Source organism: Bubalus bubalis, chromosome 8 (genome assembly GCF_019923935.1).
Source record: "Bubalus bubalis isolate 160015118507 breed Murrah chromosome 8, NDDB_SH_1, whole genome shotgun sequence".
Classification (NCBI taxonomy): domain Eukaryota; kingdom Metazoa; phylum Chordata; class Mammalia; order Artiodactyla; family Bovidae; genus Bubalus; species Bubalus bubalis.
In genome coordinates this window covers 102,292,238-102,310,804 of record NC_059164.1, presented here as the reverse complement: position 1 = coordinate 102,310,804, position 18,567 = coordinate 102,292,238, and the positions used below count along the sequence as shown (strand labels likewise).

The window sequence follows — 18,567 nt, the reverse complement described above, 5'->3', positions numbered from 1 at the left end:
AGAAATGTGTCCTTAGGTCTAGAGAGTCAACAGTTAAAATGATTTTTTTTTAAAAGCTGTGTTAAGACAGATTGTATGTTTAAGTCCTATTTTACCTAGCATTTAATGAATATTTTGTTTTCTAAATATCATAATGTGAATAAAAATAAATGAAGAAATCTGGGGTCTGCATTTACTCACGGAGCAGAAGTAAGATGATTATGTACACTCCGACTTTCCTTAAAAAGCATTCTGGAAAAATTAAAAAAACACAGTTATTTTCCATAGCAGACAATAACAGAATAATCATTTTGTCATTTTAATCATTTGATACTCAATAGGCTACTACTTGCTATTTACCAAATAAAGACTTACAATGGTAAATTAAATAACCTGTATTATGCAAAATTTTATATTATCTCTTTATTTAAATCTTTTAACAGATTTCTGTTGATTTAAGATGAACACTTTAGGATGACAGGTTGAGACAACCAAGCCTATTGATTTTAACATTCTATATTTAACTCTTTAAACTGAGCTACCCTTAGTTTTTGAGATACCACTCTACACTGACTATATTTTCAATAGAACTAAGGCTGTGCCTCTTTTTTTGCAGTCTAAATCTTGTATTCAGTTACTTATCTTCAAGATACCCATATAAAGTCCCCCACCCAAAGTTCATAACCTTCTTGCCCGCTCCATCTTTCTCTATTAGGAAGATTTAGGTGCAACAAAGAAAAAGTGGTCGGTTAAAGAGAGTCACTTTTATGTGTATCTCTATGTCCATATGACTGTTTTCTTTTAAGTGAGTGAAGCTTTCAGAGTAGGCATCATCTGAGATGACTTACAGAATGTTAAACACACTAGGTTCTTAGGAAAACGAATGTAATGTGTGTGTATATATGTGTCTTTAACAACGGCAATAAGAGAGTAAAATAAAATCTAGGATGTCACATTTCTTACCTTGCCTGCATCCAGCCCTTAGGCCACAATGGTTTCACCTCTGTCTCCATAAAGGATTTAAGATAATCCTCAGCAGACTGGCTTTTATTTGGCTCTAACTCATAGCATCCCAATTTGATCTCAACAAGGTTACATAACAAAGTTCTAAACAGATTAAAAATATATATTTATATATAAATCTGACTGCAAATTGTAGAAAATTAAGCTTGAAACAGATTTTTTTTTTAAAGCACACAAATCTGACAGCAATAATAAAGAATATTATCTGAAGAATTCAGAAGATGACATGAAGATAAATAATTTCTAACATACATCATTCAGTGCACTATAGCCAAATCCCCAGTATGAGATAATTCCCTTTGGTACCTTTAATCCAGGCACCAAAGTTTAAAAGGGGTAGTCCTACAACTAAACCCTCTACTCAGAGTACAGAAATACTGGTAAGAAAGATGACGCGTTACACAAACATATTGAGTACTTCACCTCTGAAACCAGTATGACTTACTCAATAATAAGACTGGTTTATGAAAAGTACTATATGAAAATAAAAGTGATAGAACTGTAAGGATATTAGAACCAAATTAATTTTTCTTGAATAAAATTTTCCTACACACTAACTTTTGGTTGCTTCTAATCGAGTTTTCCATTTACTATAGAGTCTTTTTTAATGAGAAACCGTAAACACTGTACTTCTGCATTATCTATTTGGTTGAAAGTGAAGGTTTTCGTTAAACCTTACCTAATAGTGTCATCCCAGTGGAATTTCTTCCTTGGTCCTATGACACGTTTCCCTGGTTTCTCCTCGTCATCTTCCTCGGACCCATTTTTTTCTCGTTCTTCATCTGTTTGAAACCTAAAAATGGAAAACATTTTATGCAGCAAAGTTTTAACCCAACATTGCTATAATATGCTCCTTGGATACTTGTTGAATTGCTTCGAAGACAGGGTAAATAAGGAATTTAACTTTCCACATAATACTTTGAATTTGAAGTGCATTATATAGCACTCTGGTAAATAAGATCTTCAAATTCTAATATAAAGGCATGAACACTTATCTTTTGGATCCAACTGCAACCAGTCAAGTAGGTCAACCTGTGAAATGTCTTACCAGTGTCAGCTTTAGCTTTGATCACACACATATACAACATCAAAAGATCTTTTGCCTTTTACCCCGAAGCAACTGAGTGGGAAGTGATTTGCCATTTAGAAAATATTCAATTATACCACTCTAGTGGTTTAGGTGGTTTTCTACCTAAGACCAATCCCTAACAGCAACAAGTATTTCTCAAGTGCAAAAGCCAGTCCAAATAGAAGAGGTACATACTTGGCACACTTAGCCTGATTACGAGCCTGGCAGTCCTCCTGGTATTTGAATAGCTGTTCAGGCATGACATTGCTGACAGCCAGTTTCAGCTTTTGCAGAGGTTCTCTTAAACGATCATCCTGAGGGAAAAAAAACTAAAAGTTTTTTCAAGCATATTTACATAGCCTATTTTGTAAGCAGATCCTCAAAAGATGAAATCTGGGTTTTAGATATTGATCACACAATTGAAATGTTAGCATACTCAAATACAGACATTTCTTCTACAATGCTGACTTTTCATAATGTACATTAGATATAAAATTAGGATAATCATACTTCTCAGACAGCCAAACAGAGTCCCAGTTTTTGCCTGTTCAGTTCAGTTTAGTTCAGTCATTCAGTCGTGTCCAATTCTTTGCGACCCCATGAACCGCGGCACACCAGGCCTCCCTGTCCATCACCAACTCCTGGAGTCCACCCAAACTCATGTCCACTGAGTCGATGATGCCATCCAACCATCTCATCCTCTGTCGTCCCCTTCTCCTCCTGCCCCCAATTTTTCCCAGCATCAGGGTCTTTTCCAATGAGTCAGCTTTTCGCATCAGGTGGCCAAAGTATTAGAGTTTCAGCTTCAACATCAGTCTTTCCAATGAACACCCAGGACTGATCTCCCTTGCGATGGACTGGTTGGATTTCCTTGCAGTCCAAGGGACTCTCAAGAGTCTCCTCCAACACCACCGTTCAAAAGCATCAATTCTTTGGCGCTCACCTTTCTTTATAGTCCAACTCTCACATCCATACATGACCACTGGAAAAACCATAGCCTAGACTAGACGGACCTTTGTTGGCAAAGTAATGTTTCTGCTTTGTAATACGCTGTCTAGGTTGGTCATAACTTTCCTTCCATTTGCCTGTTGCCTCAGCATAATTAATAGTGTTCAATTACATTCTTAAAAATACTCCATGTTTGGGCAGTAAATTATATGGACACTTTAACAGTAATAAAATGATTAAACAGAGACCAAAATCTAATAAAATAAAACACAAATATTACTAACAAGCATTTTACTTATTTCATGCATACTAATTAATATTGCAGCACACATGACAGTGTTTGCTATAAAATACCATTCTTAAAAATGCAAATCCTGTATCATGGTTTCTCGATGATCTTAAGAATCATATAGTTGAGACTACCTGCCTGGGAAAACGTCAAGTATCCATCAACAGTTAAATAAATAAATTAACTGAAATATATTCATATAATGGAACACTGTACACACAGCAGTAAAAATAAGAGTCCCACTACACGTAAAGACAGATAAACCTCAAATGCATAATGTTGAGTGTAAATTAGCAAGCTGAAGAAGAAAACAGACACTCTTTCTCCATTTATATGAAGGTCAAAAACATGCAAACCACATAATATGTTTAGGGATACAAAGGTACATAATTATACCACATGAAGAAAAGCAAGGGTTAGATAAATGTCTTCTTCCATAGCTAACATTCCACAGTCCAGGAAATCTGCAACCTCGAATAAATTTCATTTGTTCATTAACCTGCTTGAACTGAGAAAGAATTGAATTGTTTCTCAATTCAAAAGAACCATTTTATTAATGGAAGTATACAACCTGTAACACAGAATTCCATGCCAAAAGCAGAATTAGGGTCAAAAGGAGGGAAAGGACTTGGATCTGGCCCAGTGTATGGAAGAACTTCCTGATATTGTAATGAAACACTTAGAAGGGTTGTAGTGGAAAAGAACCTAGCAAAACACAGATGATCACAATGAATAACCTTTGAGTTTACATGCAACCCTGTGATTCTTTCCATTGGTCTTCATACCTGTGTGAGTGAGTATATCTATACAGGTCCATTTCAGGAATAAGAAAATTGAGTGACACATGTCAGATTATTTGTTGAGGATAAAGTTGTGTCACCTGTGGAATGAAGTTATTTACCTCATCCAGGAAGCATCAGAAAACATTATTTCTCACTGAAACTTATCAACTGTTGAAAAGCAATTGAATCGCAGGCCTTAAAAAGAACATTCTATGGTTATTAAATATATATACTATGACTATAAAGCAATTAATATGCAAAAGCAGCAAACAGAAACCAGTCTCCTTACAGGTTCTAAAACCCCAGATACAGTTGTTATTGTTCCTCCTCTTACCTGGACATTGAGATGTAACTTCTTCAGACGTTTTACCAGTGTTTCTTTATTGCATGGCACGAAAGCTTCAAGGTGGGAGTAGACACCACTACGAATGACAGGGCCTAGTTCCTGCAGCTGTAACTCAATGCTGACCAAAAACAATAACAAATATGTAGCAGAGAACTTCTTTTAGGTAGTAACAAACAGGCAAGGAGACAGAGGCAGATTCTTTTCTCATTTTATACTTCCCTGATTTCCCAGACAGCATTGTTCAAGTAAAAAAAACAAAAAAACCAACATAAATAACAATGCTATAAAAAAATTTCAATGAATCTAGTTTAAGACTAGAATTTATAACCCTAAACAAGATAGCAAATAATTTGCTTTCTTTTTTTAAATTGAAATATAGCCATTTACGATACTGTGTTAGTTTCAGTTATACAGGAAAGTGATTTAGTTTTATATATATACTTCTTCAGATTCTTTTCCACTATAGGTTATTATGAGATATTTAATATAGTCCCCTGTGCTATACAGTATCTTTATCTATTTTATATATCATCATCATGTTAGTCACTCAGCTGTGTCTGACTCTTTGCAACTCCATGGACTGTAACCTGCCAGGCAAAGAATTCTCCTTGGGACTATAGCCAGCAAGGCATGGAATTCTCCAGGCAAGAATGCTGGAGTAGGTAGCCATTCCTTTCTCCAGGAGATTGTCCCAACCCAGTGACTGAACCCAGGTCTCCTGCACTGCAAGCATATTCTCTACCATACAACAGTGTATATCTGTTAACCCCTAAATTCCTGGAAATTCTCTGGTAGTCCAGTGGTTAGAACTCCATGCTTCCATTGCAGGGGGCAAAAGTTTGACCCCTGGTCGGGACCCTAACATCCCGCAAGCACACAACATGGCCAGAAAAAAAGTCCTTAACTCCTAATTTACTCCCCTTCCGTGCAAATAATTTTTGGGGGGGTCTTTTACTTTTAATTGGAGAATAACTGCTTTACAACATTATGTTGGTTTCTGTCGTACAACACTACCACATGAATCAGCTATAACCAAATAACTTCCTAATGACAGAGATAAAGTCTTCATTTTTGCATAAAGCACAGGAACTCCACTATTAACCAAAAACTCATTTCATCAAAGAGATTTCATAATTCCCCTCACCACTCTGCAGCCGCTATACTAGAGTTACAATTTCTGTAAGTTCTCAGAGTAAATTTTCCTTAAAGATGTTTGAAAAAATTACAGATTCAGAAGAGGTTACACACACAGATCGTTTTATCCATCTTTTATTGGCCTTATTGTGCCTCCACTGCACAAACTAGGTATTTATTAGTTTATTCAATATATTCTAATTCTCCAGTTCCTAAAGGCTATTAAGCCAAATAGTTGCTTAAAAAAAAAAAAGATTTTGTAACAGCCACCATATTCTTAGCAGGACAGGTCTATAATAAACAGTTGTTTCTTTAAGATGAAAGACATTATATCTGGCAGCTGCTACTGTAGAAAGGTGAGAACAGATTTTAATTTGAAGGCCAAGACCAAGCTGGGGCCCTTGGTAGCAAATTATGTCCAAATCATCATGTTCTTCTATAGGAGAAGGTGCTGACAGACTTAAATACTTTCACAAATGTAGGTGCATCCAAAGATTCAATTAACAGATTTTGGAGAAAAAAAGAAACCAGAATCCCTGCCAAATCAAATGTACCTAACACTTAAAATATACACTGCAATTTCAGAAACAATGAAATATGGAAAACTAACTATACGCCTTAGAATCGACAGTATAAAATTTTCAGTGTTAGAGAAGCCAACCCAATAAAGAAATAAATGAACAGAAGTTTAAGACCTACTAGAGCCAGAGGGTCAAATGCAGAGGAGGTACATATGGAAGATAATCACTATGGTCATGAGTTCTGTGTATAAACATTTGGTTAAATGTGGTTAGAACTTATTAAAAGTCTAGACTCTGAGTAGGAGGCATTTTAGGCTTGTCCCATCATAAAAGGTTAGTTAAAGCTGAAAATAAAATAGAAACTTCAAATAGTAAGAGATTCCAAGTAAGAACAGATTAAATCAATGACCTACTTATAAAAATTAGTGGTTTCCAAAGAGGGGGTAACTCAGAAAGCACTGACTCTGCTCCCAAGCCCCTATTAGGCAAAAATTAGAGAAAGAATTAACCCTAGAGGTTACTGACTGTATTGGTCTATCCCAAATAGATACAAATTCGTATGTGAGAGCAGTTTAAGTACACATCCCTCACATATATACTTTAATATTTTTTTCTAAGAATTCCAATCTTTTAGTATATGCTGCTGCTAAGTCACCTCAGTTGTGTCCAACACTGTGCGACCCCATAGAAGGCAGCCCACCAGGCTCCCCCGTCCCTAGGATTCTCCAGGCAAGAACACTGGAGTGGGTTGCCATTTCCTTCTCCAAAGCATGAAAGTGAAAAGTGTAAGTGAAGTCACTCAGTCGTGTCCGACTCTTAGTGACCCCATGGACTGCAGCCTACCAGGCTCCTCCGTCCATGGGATTTTCCAGGCAAGAGTACTGGAGTTGGGGTGCCATTACCTTCTCTGCTTTTAGTATATGGGGATGACTAAAATTTATCTGAAAAAATTCATGGAATTACTACCCCAAATAATCGTGTATCATATGCCCTTAGACAATCAACTCAGTACAGAGAAATAAGGGATTGTTTATTCAGGAAAGTGTAAGAAGACAAGAGAGGATAAGAAAGTTACTAAAAGGGAAAAAAATTCAAAGCCTGAACACTAAGGCTTGTAGAATTACAGGCACACTCTGTCACAGGAAAAAGACCTAATCTAGTAAACTTGGGCTATTAGGTAAAAAGAAAAAGAGCTAGTTAGATCCCTGATCCTGGAATCTGGGGCAGCTCTGATGATTAATGGTTACACTGGTTGTTGAATCTAAGGTTTAGAGGAGAGCTAGGTAAAAGGAGGTGGCACTGACAGGAAGCATTTGCAAGCAAACTGAGTAAATCTGAAAACCCCTGGCTAAAATAAATAACAGGAACAAGAAATTCCTCTGTCTCCATGCTAGCAGCATACTAGGTTATGTGTTTTATGAGTCCATGGGACCAAAAAGATTTTTTTAAGTGCTTCAGGAAAAAGAGAGAATGCATTAATTAAAATAGTTATCAAAACCAGTAAACCAACTCATCCTTTACATCTCATGAGAAACTATCTCCATTATGCATTTAAAAGACAGGAATCACAGTATTGGAAACATTGCCTCGTTTCTATATATATATGATGCTACTAAACCACCAAAAGTAGGCATACATTATTTTCATCAGAAAGGAATTTACTGCTTTCCCCAGGACCACTTCTCTTTTGCCCATTCCTGCCTGTAGCCAATTATATACTCAATTTCTGGAACCATGGTCAAAATTTATAAGCCAATAGGTTTATAAATACAGCTTATTTGACCACAATCTTAGAACCTGCAATTTCATTAACATCAAATTCTACCTAAGGGTGAAGATTATCACTAATTTAAATATTCTTTGCATCATACAGCAGCTTTTACCCTTTCCTTTCCAACTGAACATCTGTCTTCTCTACACTGCCTCCACTCTATCCCATAACAATGATTCTTCGTTAAACCATACTTTCCATTTGGATATAAAATGTTTGTGTGAATTTTAATGTAAACAATCAGAGATGTCTCAAAAAGATATCTTCACATAACATGACAAAGACTGCATTTAAAAGTAGGATAACATTCAACCCATACAGTGGTCACTTGCTCTGGCGGTTTTCACATTGGAAGCTTTGATTATCCTAAGGGGTCACTGTACACAGACACATAGTTTTGCTAAGAAACTTAATCACACATGTCGTGAGGCCAAAAGGAAAGAGCTAAGGCCTGAGACTAACCAAGCAAGCAGCATCTACACCTCAAAGGTCTATAATATTTCTCAAAGAATTCTTACATTTTTTTAATCAAAGAAGAAAATTACTTACTCCAGAAGAATATTATTCATATCCTGTGTAAAGAATTTTTTCCTTCCTTCTTCATCAAAAAGTTTGGCAGCCTACAGAAACACAAGATTGTCAATATAATTCTCAATAAACACATTTGTTTCCATATCTATTTACTTTAGAATAAGCTCCTTGAGGGCGGGGCTAAGATTAGTTTCACTTCACATCCCAACTATTACCTGGCATGACAGGCAATTAAAGGGTGCTAAAACAAAATTTAGCATACATAACATTCTTTCCTAATTTTATGTCTGTATTTCATTTTTCTGAATTTTCCCAAATTCAATAAGTTTTACATATAAGATTTTTTAGTGCTATGGGTGTCTTGCGTATTTTGAATATCTGTTAATTTTATTAATTCTTTCTGTTATCTCCAAGATAACAGAAAGCAGCTGTCTCACTTTTTACTAGACAATATTGTCTAACAATATGTCTGATATTCTATATACTGTACACATTACCATGTTTAATCTTCGTAATAGCCAATGACACTGGTATTATAGCTCCCATTTTACAAACAAGGAACCTAAATCTTACAGAAATTACGTGATATGCCCCCAAATCACACTGCAAGTGGTGGATCCAAGAGTCAGACCAGAAGCTTTCTGACTTCAACTATATAACACTGTGACTCTGTACAAAGATACTCAGCTTCTGCAGCCGGTCTGTGAAGTGAAAGTCACTCAGTCATGTCCGACTCTTTGCGACCCCATGGACTATACAGTCCATGGAATTCTCCAGGCTAGAATACTGGAGTGGGTAACCTTTCCCTTCTCCAGGGCATCTTCCCGAGCCAGGGATTGAACCAAGATCTCCCCTATTGCAGGCGGATTCTTTACCATCTGAGCCACAAGGGAAGCCCTGCAGCCAGTCTGGGTTCCACTTAATTACTAACAATGAAAAAACTGGCCATGGTCATTACCAAGGAATAAGCAAAAATCAATTCAACGAGGATAAGAATGGTATTTTCATCACTGTGTCTCTTAACCAGTTTACCAGAAACAAAGAGTATGCAAGCCAATACACTACCATAAGTAAAATTTACTGGGGAAATCACAAAAGACAGTTTATCTTAAGACACCCAAGATGTAAAACATCCTGATCCAATAATCTGAGCAAGAAATATGCTGACTCTGTCAACTCTGTTGATAATTTTACACTGTTTGACGACCTCAAATGCTATAAATAGATGAAGACCATTTTGGGGATGTGCCTCAGCATTTCTTAGAAAGGAGGAAGACTGGGTATGTGTAGGGAGAAGAAATATAGGAAGAAAGCCAGAATGAAAACTAAACTTTCAAGAGGCTGAACAGTGGAAGAATGTTACAAAGCGAGAAAAGAGCTACAAGAATAAAGTCCTTATAAGACAGAGGTGAGCACTGTAGGCAATGATGAATCCTTACTTCCTGAGGAAAAATACCATGTCCTATTTGAAAGAGAAAAATATGGAGAATTTATAGATACTAGCAAATGAAATGAATCTTCTTACTGATCACTTCCTAAGAGGTTAGGAAGTAGCTGTTTCAGTCCTGCCATGGCTACTACAGAGAAAGTTTTAATATATGAGATATGACAGCACTTGACAAAACTGAAGCACACTCACCGCTAATCAGTTTTGTTTATTCAGTGGGAAAGAATGGCACACAACACAGTGGGCAGAGTGCAAGTTATATAAAGCTTGATGGGCCTCCCTTTCAATTCTGACTTTGCATCACGGCTTAGCCACTTCCACTCAGGGCACTGTCTCCTCAACAGTAAGTGGGGTTAATAAGTAATTAATAAATTAATAAGTAATTAATTACTTATTAATAATAAGTAATTATTATTAATTACATGTTGAAAAACCTAGATTACATCCCTAGCACTTTTATATTTAAACCATCAAAGAAACTGAAGATTTTAGGGGCCATATGGGATAGGAAAAAGCACATACCTTGGAGTTAGGTGAACCCTTGTGTTTAAATTAGGGCTCCACCACTTACTAGTTGTGGGGCCTGACCAAGCTACTTAATCTACCTCCACTTAAGTTTGTTAACCATAAAAAGGAAACAATACCTATACTTCATACACTGGTTAAGAAGATTAAATAAAAAAAACTATATGATGATAAGCACAGAAAATAGCAAGAGTAAAAAACAAAAGAGGGGGAGGGAATAAAACAGAATATAAAAGAAAATCACAGAATAAAGATTATGTCATTATCATTGTAACAGCTGTAGGTAAGATAAAATCTTAAAGAGAATCTTAAACAAACAAACTCAAAAAAGAGCTAAAATGAAGGGAAATGATGGGAAAAGCTATTCCATGCAAAAATAAAGAGAAAAGAATCCACAGTAAAATCAGACAATACTGAATTTGCGTTAAGAAACATTAATAGCACAGACAGGGCCATCTTCAAATGATACACATCACAACAGAGACCTAGCCAGCAAGAACCGTATGGGCCAACAAACAACACAGCATAGACATAAAGCAAAAATTACGGTAATACAAGCCATAAGCTAAAAAACACTGGCAATGAGATACTTGAACACACTTCTGTAAGTCCTGAACTAACAAATTACCTTAAAATAAGTAAAAATTTTAGGGAATTTAATAAGCGATGAGCTCAGAAGAAATGCTAAAGAACAAAAAATAGAAAAAAAATAAAACTGATAATTAAAATCCATGAGTCACCTGTTGGAAAAATTAGATAGATCTCTTGCTCCCCTAATCAGATACTTAAAATTTAGAAAGAGTTAAGAGAAATAAATACAACATGGAGATGATTAATAAATTTACAATGTGATTTAAATGGCTACTATAACCCTAGAAGAAACAAGTTATAGAATATACTTCTGTTAACAATTATTTTTTATTATTTAATAATTTTTAATAATAACAATAATTATTTTTAATAACAACATATTTGCAAATGCATGAAATAAAATCCAGAAAAATAAGTAGTTTAACTTATTTTTAAATTAAAATTTAAATTTAAATTTTGGGTTGTCCCATACTGGTGGTGGAAAATGTCTGATTATCGGGCATGTTTCCCTCCCTAAGTGAAAAATACAACTTATATTGAATATATAACTTCTGTAATCAGGGGAAAAAAAATAAAAAAGGACTAAAAACATGGCATGGGTTTAGACAAACATGCCAAAGGAGTAACAAAAAGGGGGGGAGGGGGCATTTTAAGCTATGTTTGGAACATTTTAAGTCAAAATAATATCTCCCTGAGATTAAAGGAAAAAGTGTACTCACATACCTGAATCTGCAGCTCAACAAAGATTATGTATCCAAGTCAATCGGCAGAGGAATCTACTATGAAATGCAAAAAGCTCAACTCTTAAAAGTTTGTCTAGTGAGAACACAATGTGTGCTTACTAAAGCTGATTAGCGGGTCAGGACTAGCTGGTAAAATCAACTGTAGAATAATTAGTCAACATAGTTGGACCAAGTTCAGGTACACTTATTTGTTCCTACCTTCCCTGTATTTTCTTTACCAGGCTATGTAAGCCAATAAAAATTATATTTATGAAAATTATACAGAAAAATAAGATGAAGTGAGGTAATAAAACAGTGAACTGTATCCATGTCATGTGTACATTTGTGTTCAATCACTTCCAACTCTGCAATGCCCTGGACTGTAGCCCACCAGGTGCCTCTGTCTATGGTATTTTCCAGGCAAGAATACTGGAGTGGGTTGCCATTCCCATGTTATAACTATACTTAAAAAAGCCTATGCACAGATCCAATGCTTAAAAGGAAATATAGAAAATAAAGTTACTTACAAGTATGTTAGGATTACAGGTTATTATTTTTGCTTGAAAATATTTATTGCTATGTTTATGCAGTAAATAAAAAACAAGAGAATTATCACACTTACTACACGGAGGTCTTCAATACGTTTTTCAAGGAGGACAGGCAGACCCTCTGGGAGTGTAGGTACCACCTTGGGCATAACTTGAGAGGCATAGGGTGGCTGGGTGGTGTTTCCATTCTCTCCCCCTGACTCCGAGAGGGGGCTACCATTAGAAGCAGCATCCAGTAATCTGTCAAAGTCGAAATCATCTAGCATCTCTAGGGCATTTTCAGCTTCCTGAAATAGTTCATGTTCGTTTGTGCTAACAAAGATGGGGAGGTCCGGATCAGCACTGTTCAGATTCAGGTCTGAGACATCATTTCCCAACACTACAGCAGCAGAGGGGGGTTTATTCAGAGAGGAGGTTGAGAAGTTCACTGGGGTTTTAGGGTTAGATTCCTTCTTTAATGCATCCTTCTCTTTCTGAAATTTTCTTATCATGGCAGCTAGAGAAAGAGAATCTTTATAACGTTTCTTCTTTTTTTCAGATTTGTGTGAATTTAGAGCCATAACTCTGTGAAGAAAATAGTGATCAGTTAGGCTATGTATGATTTCATAGGTTAAAACCCCATGGAAATAAGGAGGCATAGAGTTAAAGTAACATCATCTTCATCATCTGGACTGTCATTTATGAAAGGCAGATGGGTAAATGGCCATTAGAGTGAATAAAATGAAAGGGATAAAGTCAACAGAAATAAACAACACTGAATAGAGCTCTGGTTTATTAAGTACACTAAGTTGGGGAATTCCCTCTGGTCCAGTGGTTAGGACTCTGCACTTTCACTGCCAAGGGTGCAGGTTTGATCCCTTGTCAGGGAATTGAGATCCCGGAAGTCAAAAAAAAAAAAAAAAAAGTAAAGTATATGAACTTAAACTTCTACACCTTTTGGAATGTTCTTTTTTTGCCACATCTATAAAGTAGTCACTTAAAGAATTAATGAAGTAAAGAATTGCACTTTTGGTGAAAACAGAGCTGACTTTAATAACAACCAGAGAAGCCTACAGAGTATACCTTCAAACTGGTACCCCAGGTGGTTCGTGCTACAAACTGCCAAAGGAATGCAAAATCCTCTGTGTCAATCTGTGAGCCTTCATTCATCACCATGTCATCTATCCAGACCTCATTCTGTCTGCTACTACCTTCTGATCCTTTTTCACTTTCCATTCTCTCTGAGGGTGTTGAATAGATACATGTAATTTTCAGTGACAACTTTCTCCCTGTGGGGATTATAAGGCAAGGGTAGTCTTGGTTTAGCCATCAGTTTCTCTAAAAAATCTTTTCTAATTTCATTGGCTTATATGCTTCTGTGTGCACTACAGAAACTAAAAATGATGATTAGTGCTTTGAAGGTAGGCCATTGTTTCATTTCATACTATTATATATCCAAAACCCAGACAGTGTCTAGTATGCAGGAAGTGTGTTTGTCACTCAGTCGTGTCCGACTCTTTTGTGACCCCACCGACTGTAGCCTGCCAGGCTCCTGTGTCCATGGGATTTCCCAGGCAAGAATACTGGAGTGGGTTGCCACTTCCTCCTGCAGGAGATCTTCCTGACCCAGGGACTGAACCTGTGTCTCCTGCATTGGCAGGTGGATTCTTTACTACTGAGCCACCTGAGGGGCTAAATACGTCCTTATATTAACTCTTGGGATTTTGAGAGTCCCAAATTCAGATGTACCTCTTCCTCTACTAAGGAGGGGAGAAAAATCCGGCCTCTCACAAGCTTTTGTCCCTGGGCTCTATTTAAAAAAGCCATAGAGAAGTAGGGACAACTGGTAGTTTCATAATTGCAAGGTACATTTTATTCTTATGACTTTTTATTCCATTTCTCTCCCTCGCTCTCCTTTTTTTATTTTGTGGCTGTGCCTCTTGATGTACAGGATCTTAGTTTCTAACCAGGGATTGCACCCAGGCCCTGGCAGTGAAAGCACCAAGTCCTAACCACTGGACTGCCAAGGAATTCCCTCCTATGACTTGTGACAAGCATTAAGAATAGCTAAATAAAATCAGTGACTTTTAAAAAATATTAAAACGACCATCAATCATTAACACAAAGACTACTGCCAATTCTCAGACCCCGGGTATTTGTTTTAGTGCAAAAAATTAAGAAAACGTGTTCCATTTTTCAAACTGGTTCTTGTTGATAAAATGTTGTAATGAGCAAAATACTTCATGAACAAATATGTAAATCTGATCTAAAACACCTAAAGTCTCTAAGATGACTGCTACTTAATAATAAATACTAAAATATAAGTTAATAGGTCACTGACATTTATAAATACTGTATTAAATTAGATCCAGCTAAGTTGAACTAATTAATGTTAAATATATCTTTCTAAAAAAGAGTGCTTGTCATGGTACAATACTAGTTCCCTCATTACGTCTATTTTCACTTACCCCAGTTGTTTGGGTACTTTTTTCCTTGGCTTCTTCTCCTTTTCCCCTTCCTCTTTCCGCTTCCTCTTCTTCATCTCAATATCATCTTCTTTTATTTTGGGAATCTATAAAATGATCAAGTACATCACTTACCTAAGTATTACTGCTTTACTCTTTGATGGTATCAATCCAGCATCCAGGGAAAATGGTTTTACTCAAATTTCAGGGTGCATTAGAATTGTTTGTTAAAAATGCAAATTCTTTGGGTCCATGAGAACTCCCAAACCTTGGTTTTGGTTATCTGGGGGAGAGCCTTTTAATCTGCATTTTTAACAAACATTTTGATAATTCTGGTGCAAATATGTCTTTGGCTCACATTTCAGGAAACATCTAAAGACATTTTATTCATTTCTTAAATACAATATATATATTCTATAAAATTTGCTTTACATGGTAGAACAAGCAACTGCTAAACCAGTCATTTCCATATTAAGTCTTAAGCTATCCTAGAACCACAACCTTATCCAGAAATAGTGGATTATTAGACTAGATATGGAGAGAGAAGTTTTAACAGAAAATATAACTTATTATGATATAAAAATATATTTCCCCATATTTATATAATTTTACTTTAAAGCATGTAATTATAAATTCATTAAAAAATGATTAGCATTTTACTTTTCCTTATATTCACAGCTGTAAAGCACAAGTAAAATTCAAAAACCACATCTTTTTAATTGAATCCTCTCATTGCTGTTGCAGTATTGGATAAACTCACTTTGGGTGGCTTGTGCTTTTGGTTGTCTGTGGTATCGTCTTCTTCAGTATCTGAAGCTTGGCGAAACTGGAGAGTGCCAGTATTGATATAAAAGCCTCCATATTTTGTTGTTAGAGAAGCAGGAACTAATTCGTCATACTGGATTGAAAAAAATTTTTCAGATATATCTTACTATCTTTAATTCTATAAATACGTCAAAGAAATTCAATCCTGTCAGCATCTTCCTTACATCTTAACTACAAAACTAACTGCAATGAAGATGTCTGTGAATAAACTTAGAAAAAGTTAGTATCTGGAACAGAAATGAGCTCTGATCATCATTCAGTATTAAAAAAAGAAACTTCTCAAACACTGAAGCTAATTATAAATATATCATCTGCTGAGAAAAACTTAACAATCACTGTTATTCTTAATGACAAATGGTTCTGCTCAGAAATCGAAACAAGTTAAAAAAGACTAAATGGCCAGACGACAAATGAACTTCATTATATAATTTTATTCATAGATAGATTGTAAAAATTAAAGGTTATTTCTTCTGCCTTAGTTCTAAGCTTTTAAGTAAGGAATATTTTTTAAATATATAAAACAAAAGTAAGTTTTAAAGGGAAGTAGAAAAAGAACTGCCCTGTTCAGTAAGCATACACTGAGAATTCAGGTACTGCTTTGAAAAAAAGATTCAAATTGTATAAATCAAGATGAAGATCTGGTCTAGAATATCACAGTAAGCTGATGTCCTCTAAGCTTCAATTTTTAAAAGTTTTATGTATGTATGTATTTATGGCTGCACTGGGTCTTTCGTTGCTACACGGGCTTTCTCTAGTTGTGGAAGTCTGGATTTTAAGGTTTATCTTATCTCACCTGAAGAAGAAAAAACAAGCATTAAATGGAAGGTCAATCTTAAGTAAATGAAGGTGTTCATGGCAAAAGAGAAAAAAAGGAACTACTTATCTAACAGAAGCAAGATACCTGCTACCTAGGGTCCCCAGAACTCTACTTAAGGGTTCTCTTCATATTATATAATTAGTCTTTAAGAAAGTCGTATTTGTAAGGAAAATTCTTTCGCCATGGGCAAAAAATATACAGAACATATTTGTTAAACATATTAAGGCTAAGTACAAAACGTGTGTTTTTAAACTGTATCCTCTTAAGTTACATGGAGAATGGAGAAAGACTGTACATTTAATGATTTTGAACCAAAACTGAATGATGTTAGAAAAAGAAAAAAGGAACACACTCCTTTCTTGTTGCTGCACTTGAGGGGTTACTACAAAGACCTACAGCTAAGACCTTCAGATAGGGCCCAGTACTATCTGTAAGTAAAGGAGTGATGTGAGGAGTAAAGAATTAAAAGTGAAAAGATCAGACTTCCATGGTGGTTCAGTGGTTAGGAATCTCCACATTTATCTGGAGAAAAATATGATCCTGAAGAATATATGCACCCCAATGGTCACTGTAGCGCTGTTTACAATAGCCAAGGCATGGAAACAACCTAAATGGCCAACAGAGGAATGGATAAAGAAGATGTGGTACAAACGAGAAGGCACTGCAATGGGAAGCCTATGCGCTGCAACTAGAGAGGTGCCTCGGCTTGCTCCAAGTAGATAAAGCCCGCGCATAGCAATGAAGACCCAGAGCAGACAAAAATAAATAAATTTTTTTAAAAAGTGAAAAGTCATTGTAGTAATTATTTTGAAAATGTGTAATTGTGATAAGATAAATACACCTGCACTTTTTGCTTACATAAACTTGTATAATGCTTTACAATTTTTAGCTTCCTCATATAAATTATTTCACTTGGTTCCCCTGATCCCCTTTTGAGGCAAGGAAGGCAAATATTACTCCCATTTTATAAGTGAAAACCAAATTCAGAGAGGTTAAGAACTTTGCCACAGTAACTGTATTGGTTCATGGCAGTGTCACTGACTTTTCCCGACCTATCCATTATAGTAAGTAGCATCTCGCGTTAGAAACACACTCATCACCAGGCTACCAGACAATGTGGAGGTGCTCAGTGTCTATCTTCTTCTGCAGTATTCTGCTGAGCTTTCCCTATCAAAACACTCTTCAGGAGAACAAACTCTTTATGGATATTTTATTTAGCCTTTTTAAAAAAATATAACCAGGTGGACTACAGTTGTATTTGATAAACCTGGCAACCATACTAAAGTGACACAACCAATGTGACAGAGCAAGTATTAATACACAGCTTCTACTGCACTGTGAGTTATAAACGTGCCAAGCATTATTTTTTCTTGCAAGGTACAGGATACATTCTGGGGTTGTTTTTGTTAAGGTAACACTCGTTTATAACCTTACGTAAGTTTCATGAGTGTGTGACATTTCTACTTCTGCAATAATTTTAGCTTTTTAAGTACAATGTATTAAGAGGCAATGGATCACTGAACCTGCAAACCAGACTTATTAGATCCTTTGGCAACAGAGATGCCTAGCCATTGTGACCCAGAATAAATCACTTCACATCAATACTTTGCGGCTGTAAAAAAGATTCAATATTACTTACTTCACTAAGTTCTAGTGAAATTTAAAAGACATAACCTAAATAAAACCATTAATCATGTCTGGTATTATTTCAACAATAAAAAGATTTCCCTTGTTTTTTAAAAATTTGGCAGCATGCATGTTAGACTAAAAATAATCTTCAAAAGCATTTATTTTCAGATATTACAGTAGTAAGTATTAATAGTACACAATCCTTAAAGTGAATCAGAACCAGATTATTTTTAATCCCTATTGAATAATATACAAACAGAGAAAGCCTACTAGTGGGAATTTCCTAGTGGTCCAGTTGTTATGACTCTAAACTTTCACTTCCAAGGGCCCAGGTTCAATTCCCAGTCAGGGAACTAAGATCCCATGAAGGTGACTCAGAGGGAAAAAAAAAAGCCTATCGGCAATATACCCATTGAAAAAAAAACAAGAAAATCATTTGGTTGGCTCATAAGTATTTTATGTTTGAATCACTGAATTATTTCATGTAAAAATGAAGTAATCTGTTAAAGAAAATGATGCAAAATTATTTTGCAAGTCAATAAACAACCTGTGCTTTAGTTCAATTGCCTCCTATAAAATAGGGACCAAAATTGTCCTATAAATGTCAGTAACTGTGTAAGTTATAT

General features: G+C 35.7%; 1 protein-coding gene across 4 annotated transcripts in view; it reads right to left on the bottom strand.

Annotated features, from left to right (window-relative positions):
• The window catches only part of UBN2 (ubinuclein 2), a 90,383-nt gene that overhangs the window by 37,431 nt on the left and 34,385 nt on the right, over nt 1-18,567 (bottom strand). For 3 of the 4 annotated variants that reach the window (XM_044946940.2, XM_025291613.3, XM_006078767.4), the window contains exons 4-12: nt 15,431-15,568; nt 14,674-14,777; nt 12,301-12,790; nt 8,412-8,482; nt 4,425-4,554; nt 2,267-2,385; nt 1,682-1,795; nt 943-1,086; nt 181-231 (exon numbers count right to left, since the gene is read on the bottom strand). In XM_044946940.2, the coding sequence (XP_044802875.1) occupies nt 181-231; nt 943-1,086; nt 1,682-1,795; nt 2,267-2,385; nt 4,425-4,554; nt 8,412-8,482; nt 12,301-12,790; nt 14,674-14,777; nt 15,431-15,568 (1,361 nt within the window). The remainder of the gene's footprint in view (nt 1-180; nt 232-942; nt 1,087-1,681; nt 1,796-2,266; nt 2,386-4,424; nt 4,555-8,411; nt 8,483-12,300; nt 12,791-14,673; nt 14,778-15,430; nt 15,569-18,567) is intronic. The other variant, XM_025291612.3, reaches the window with a different exon arrangement.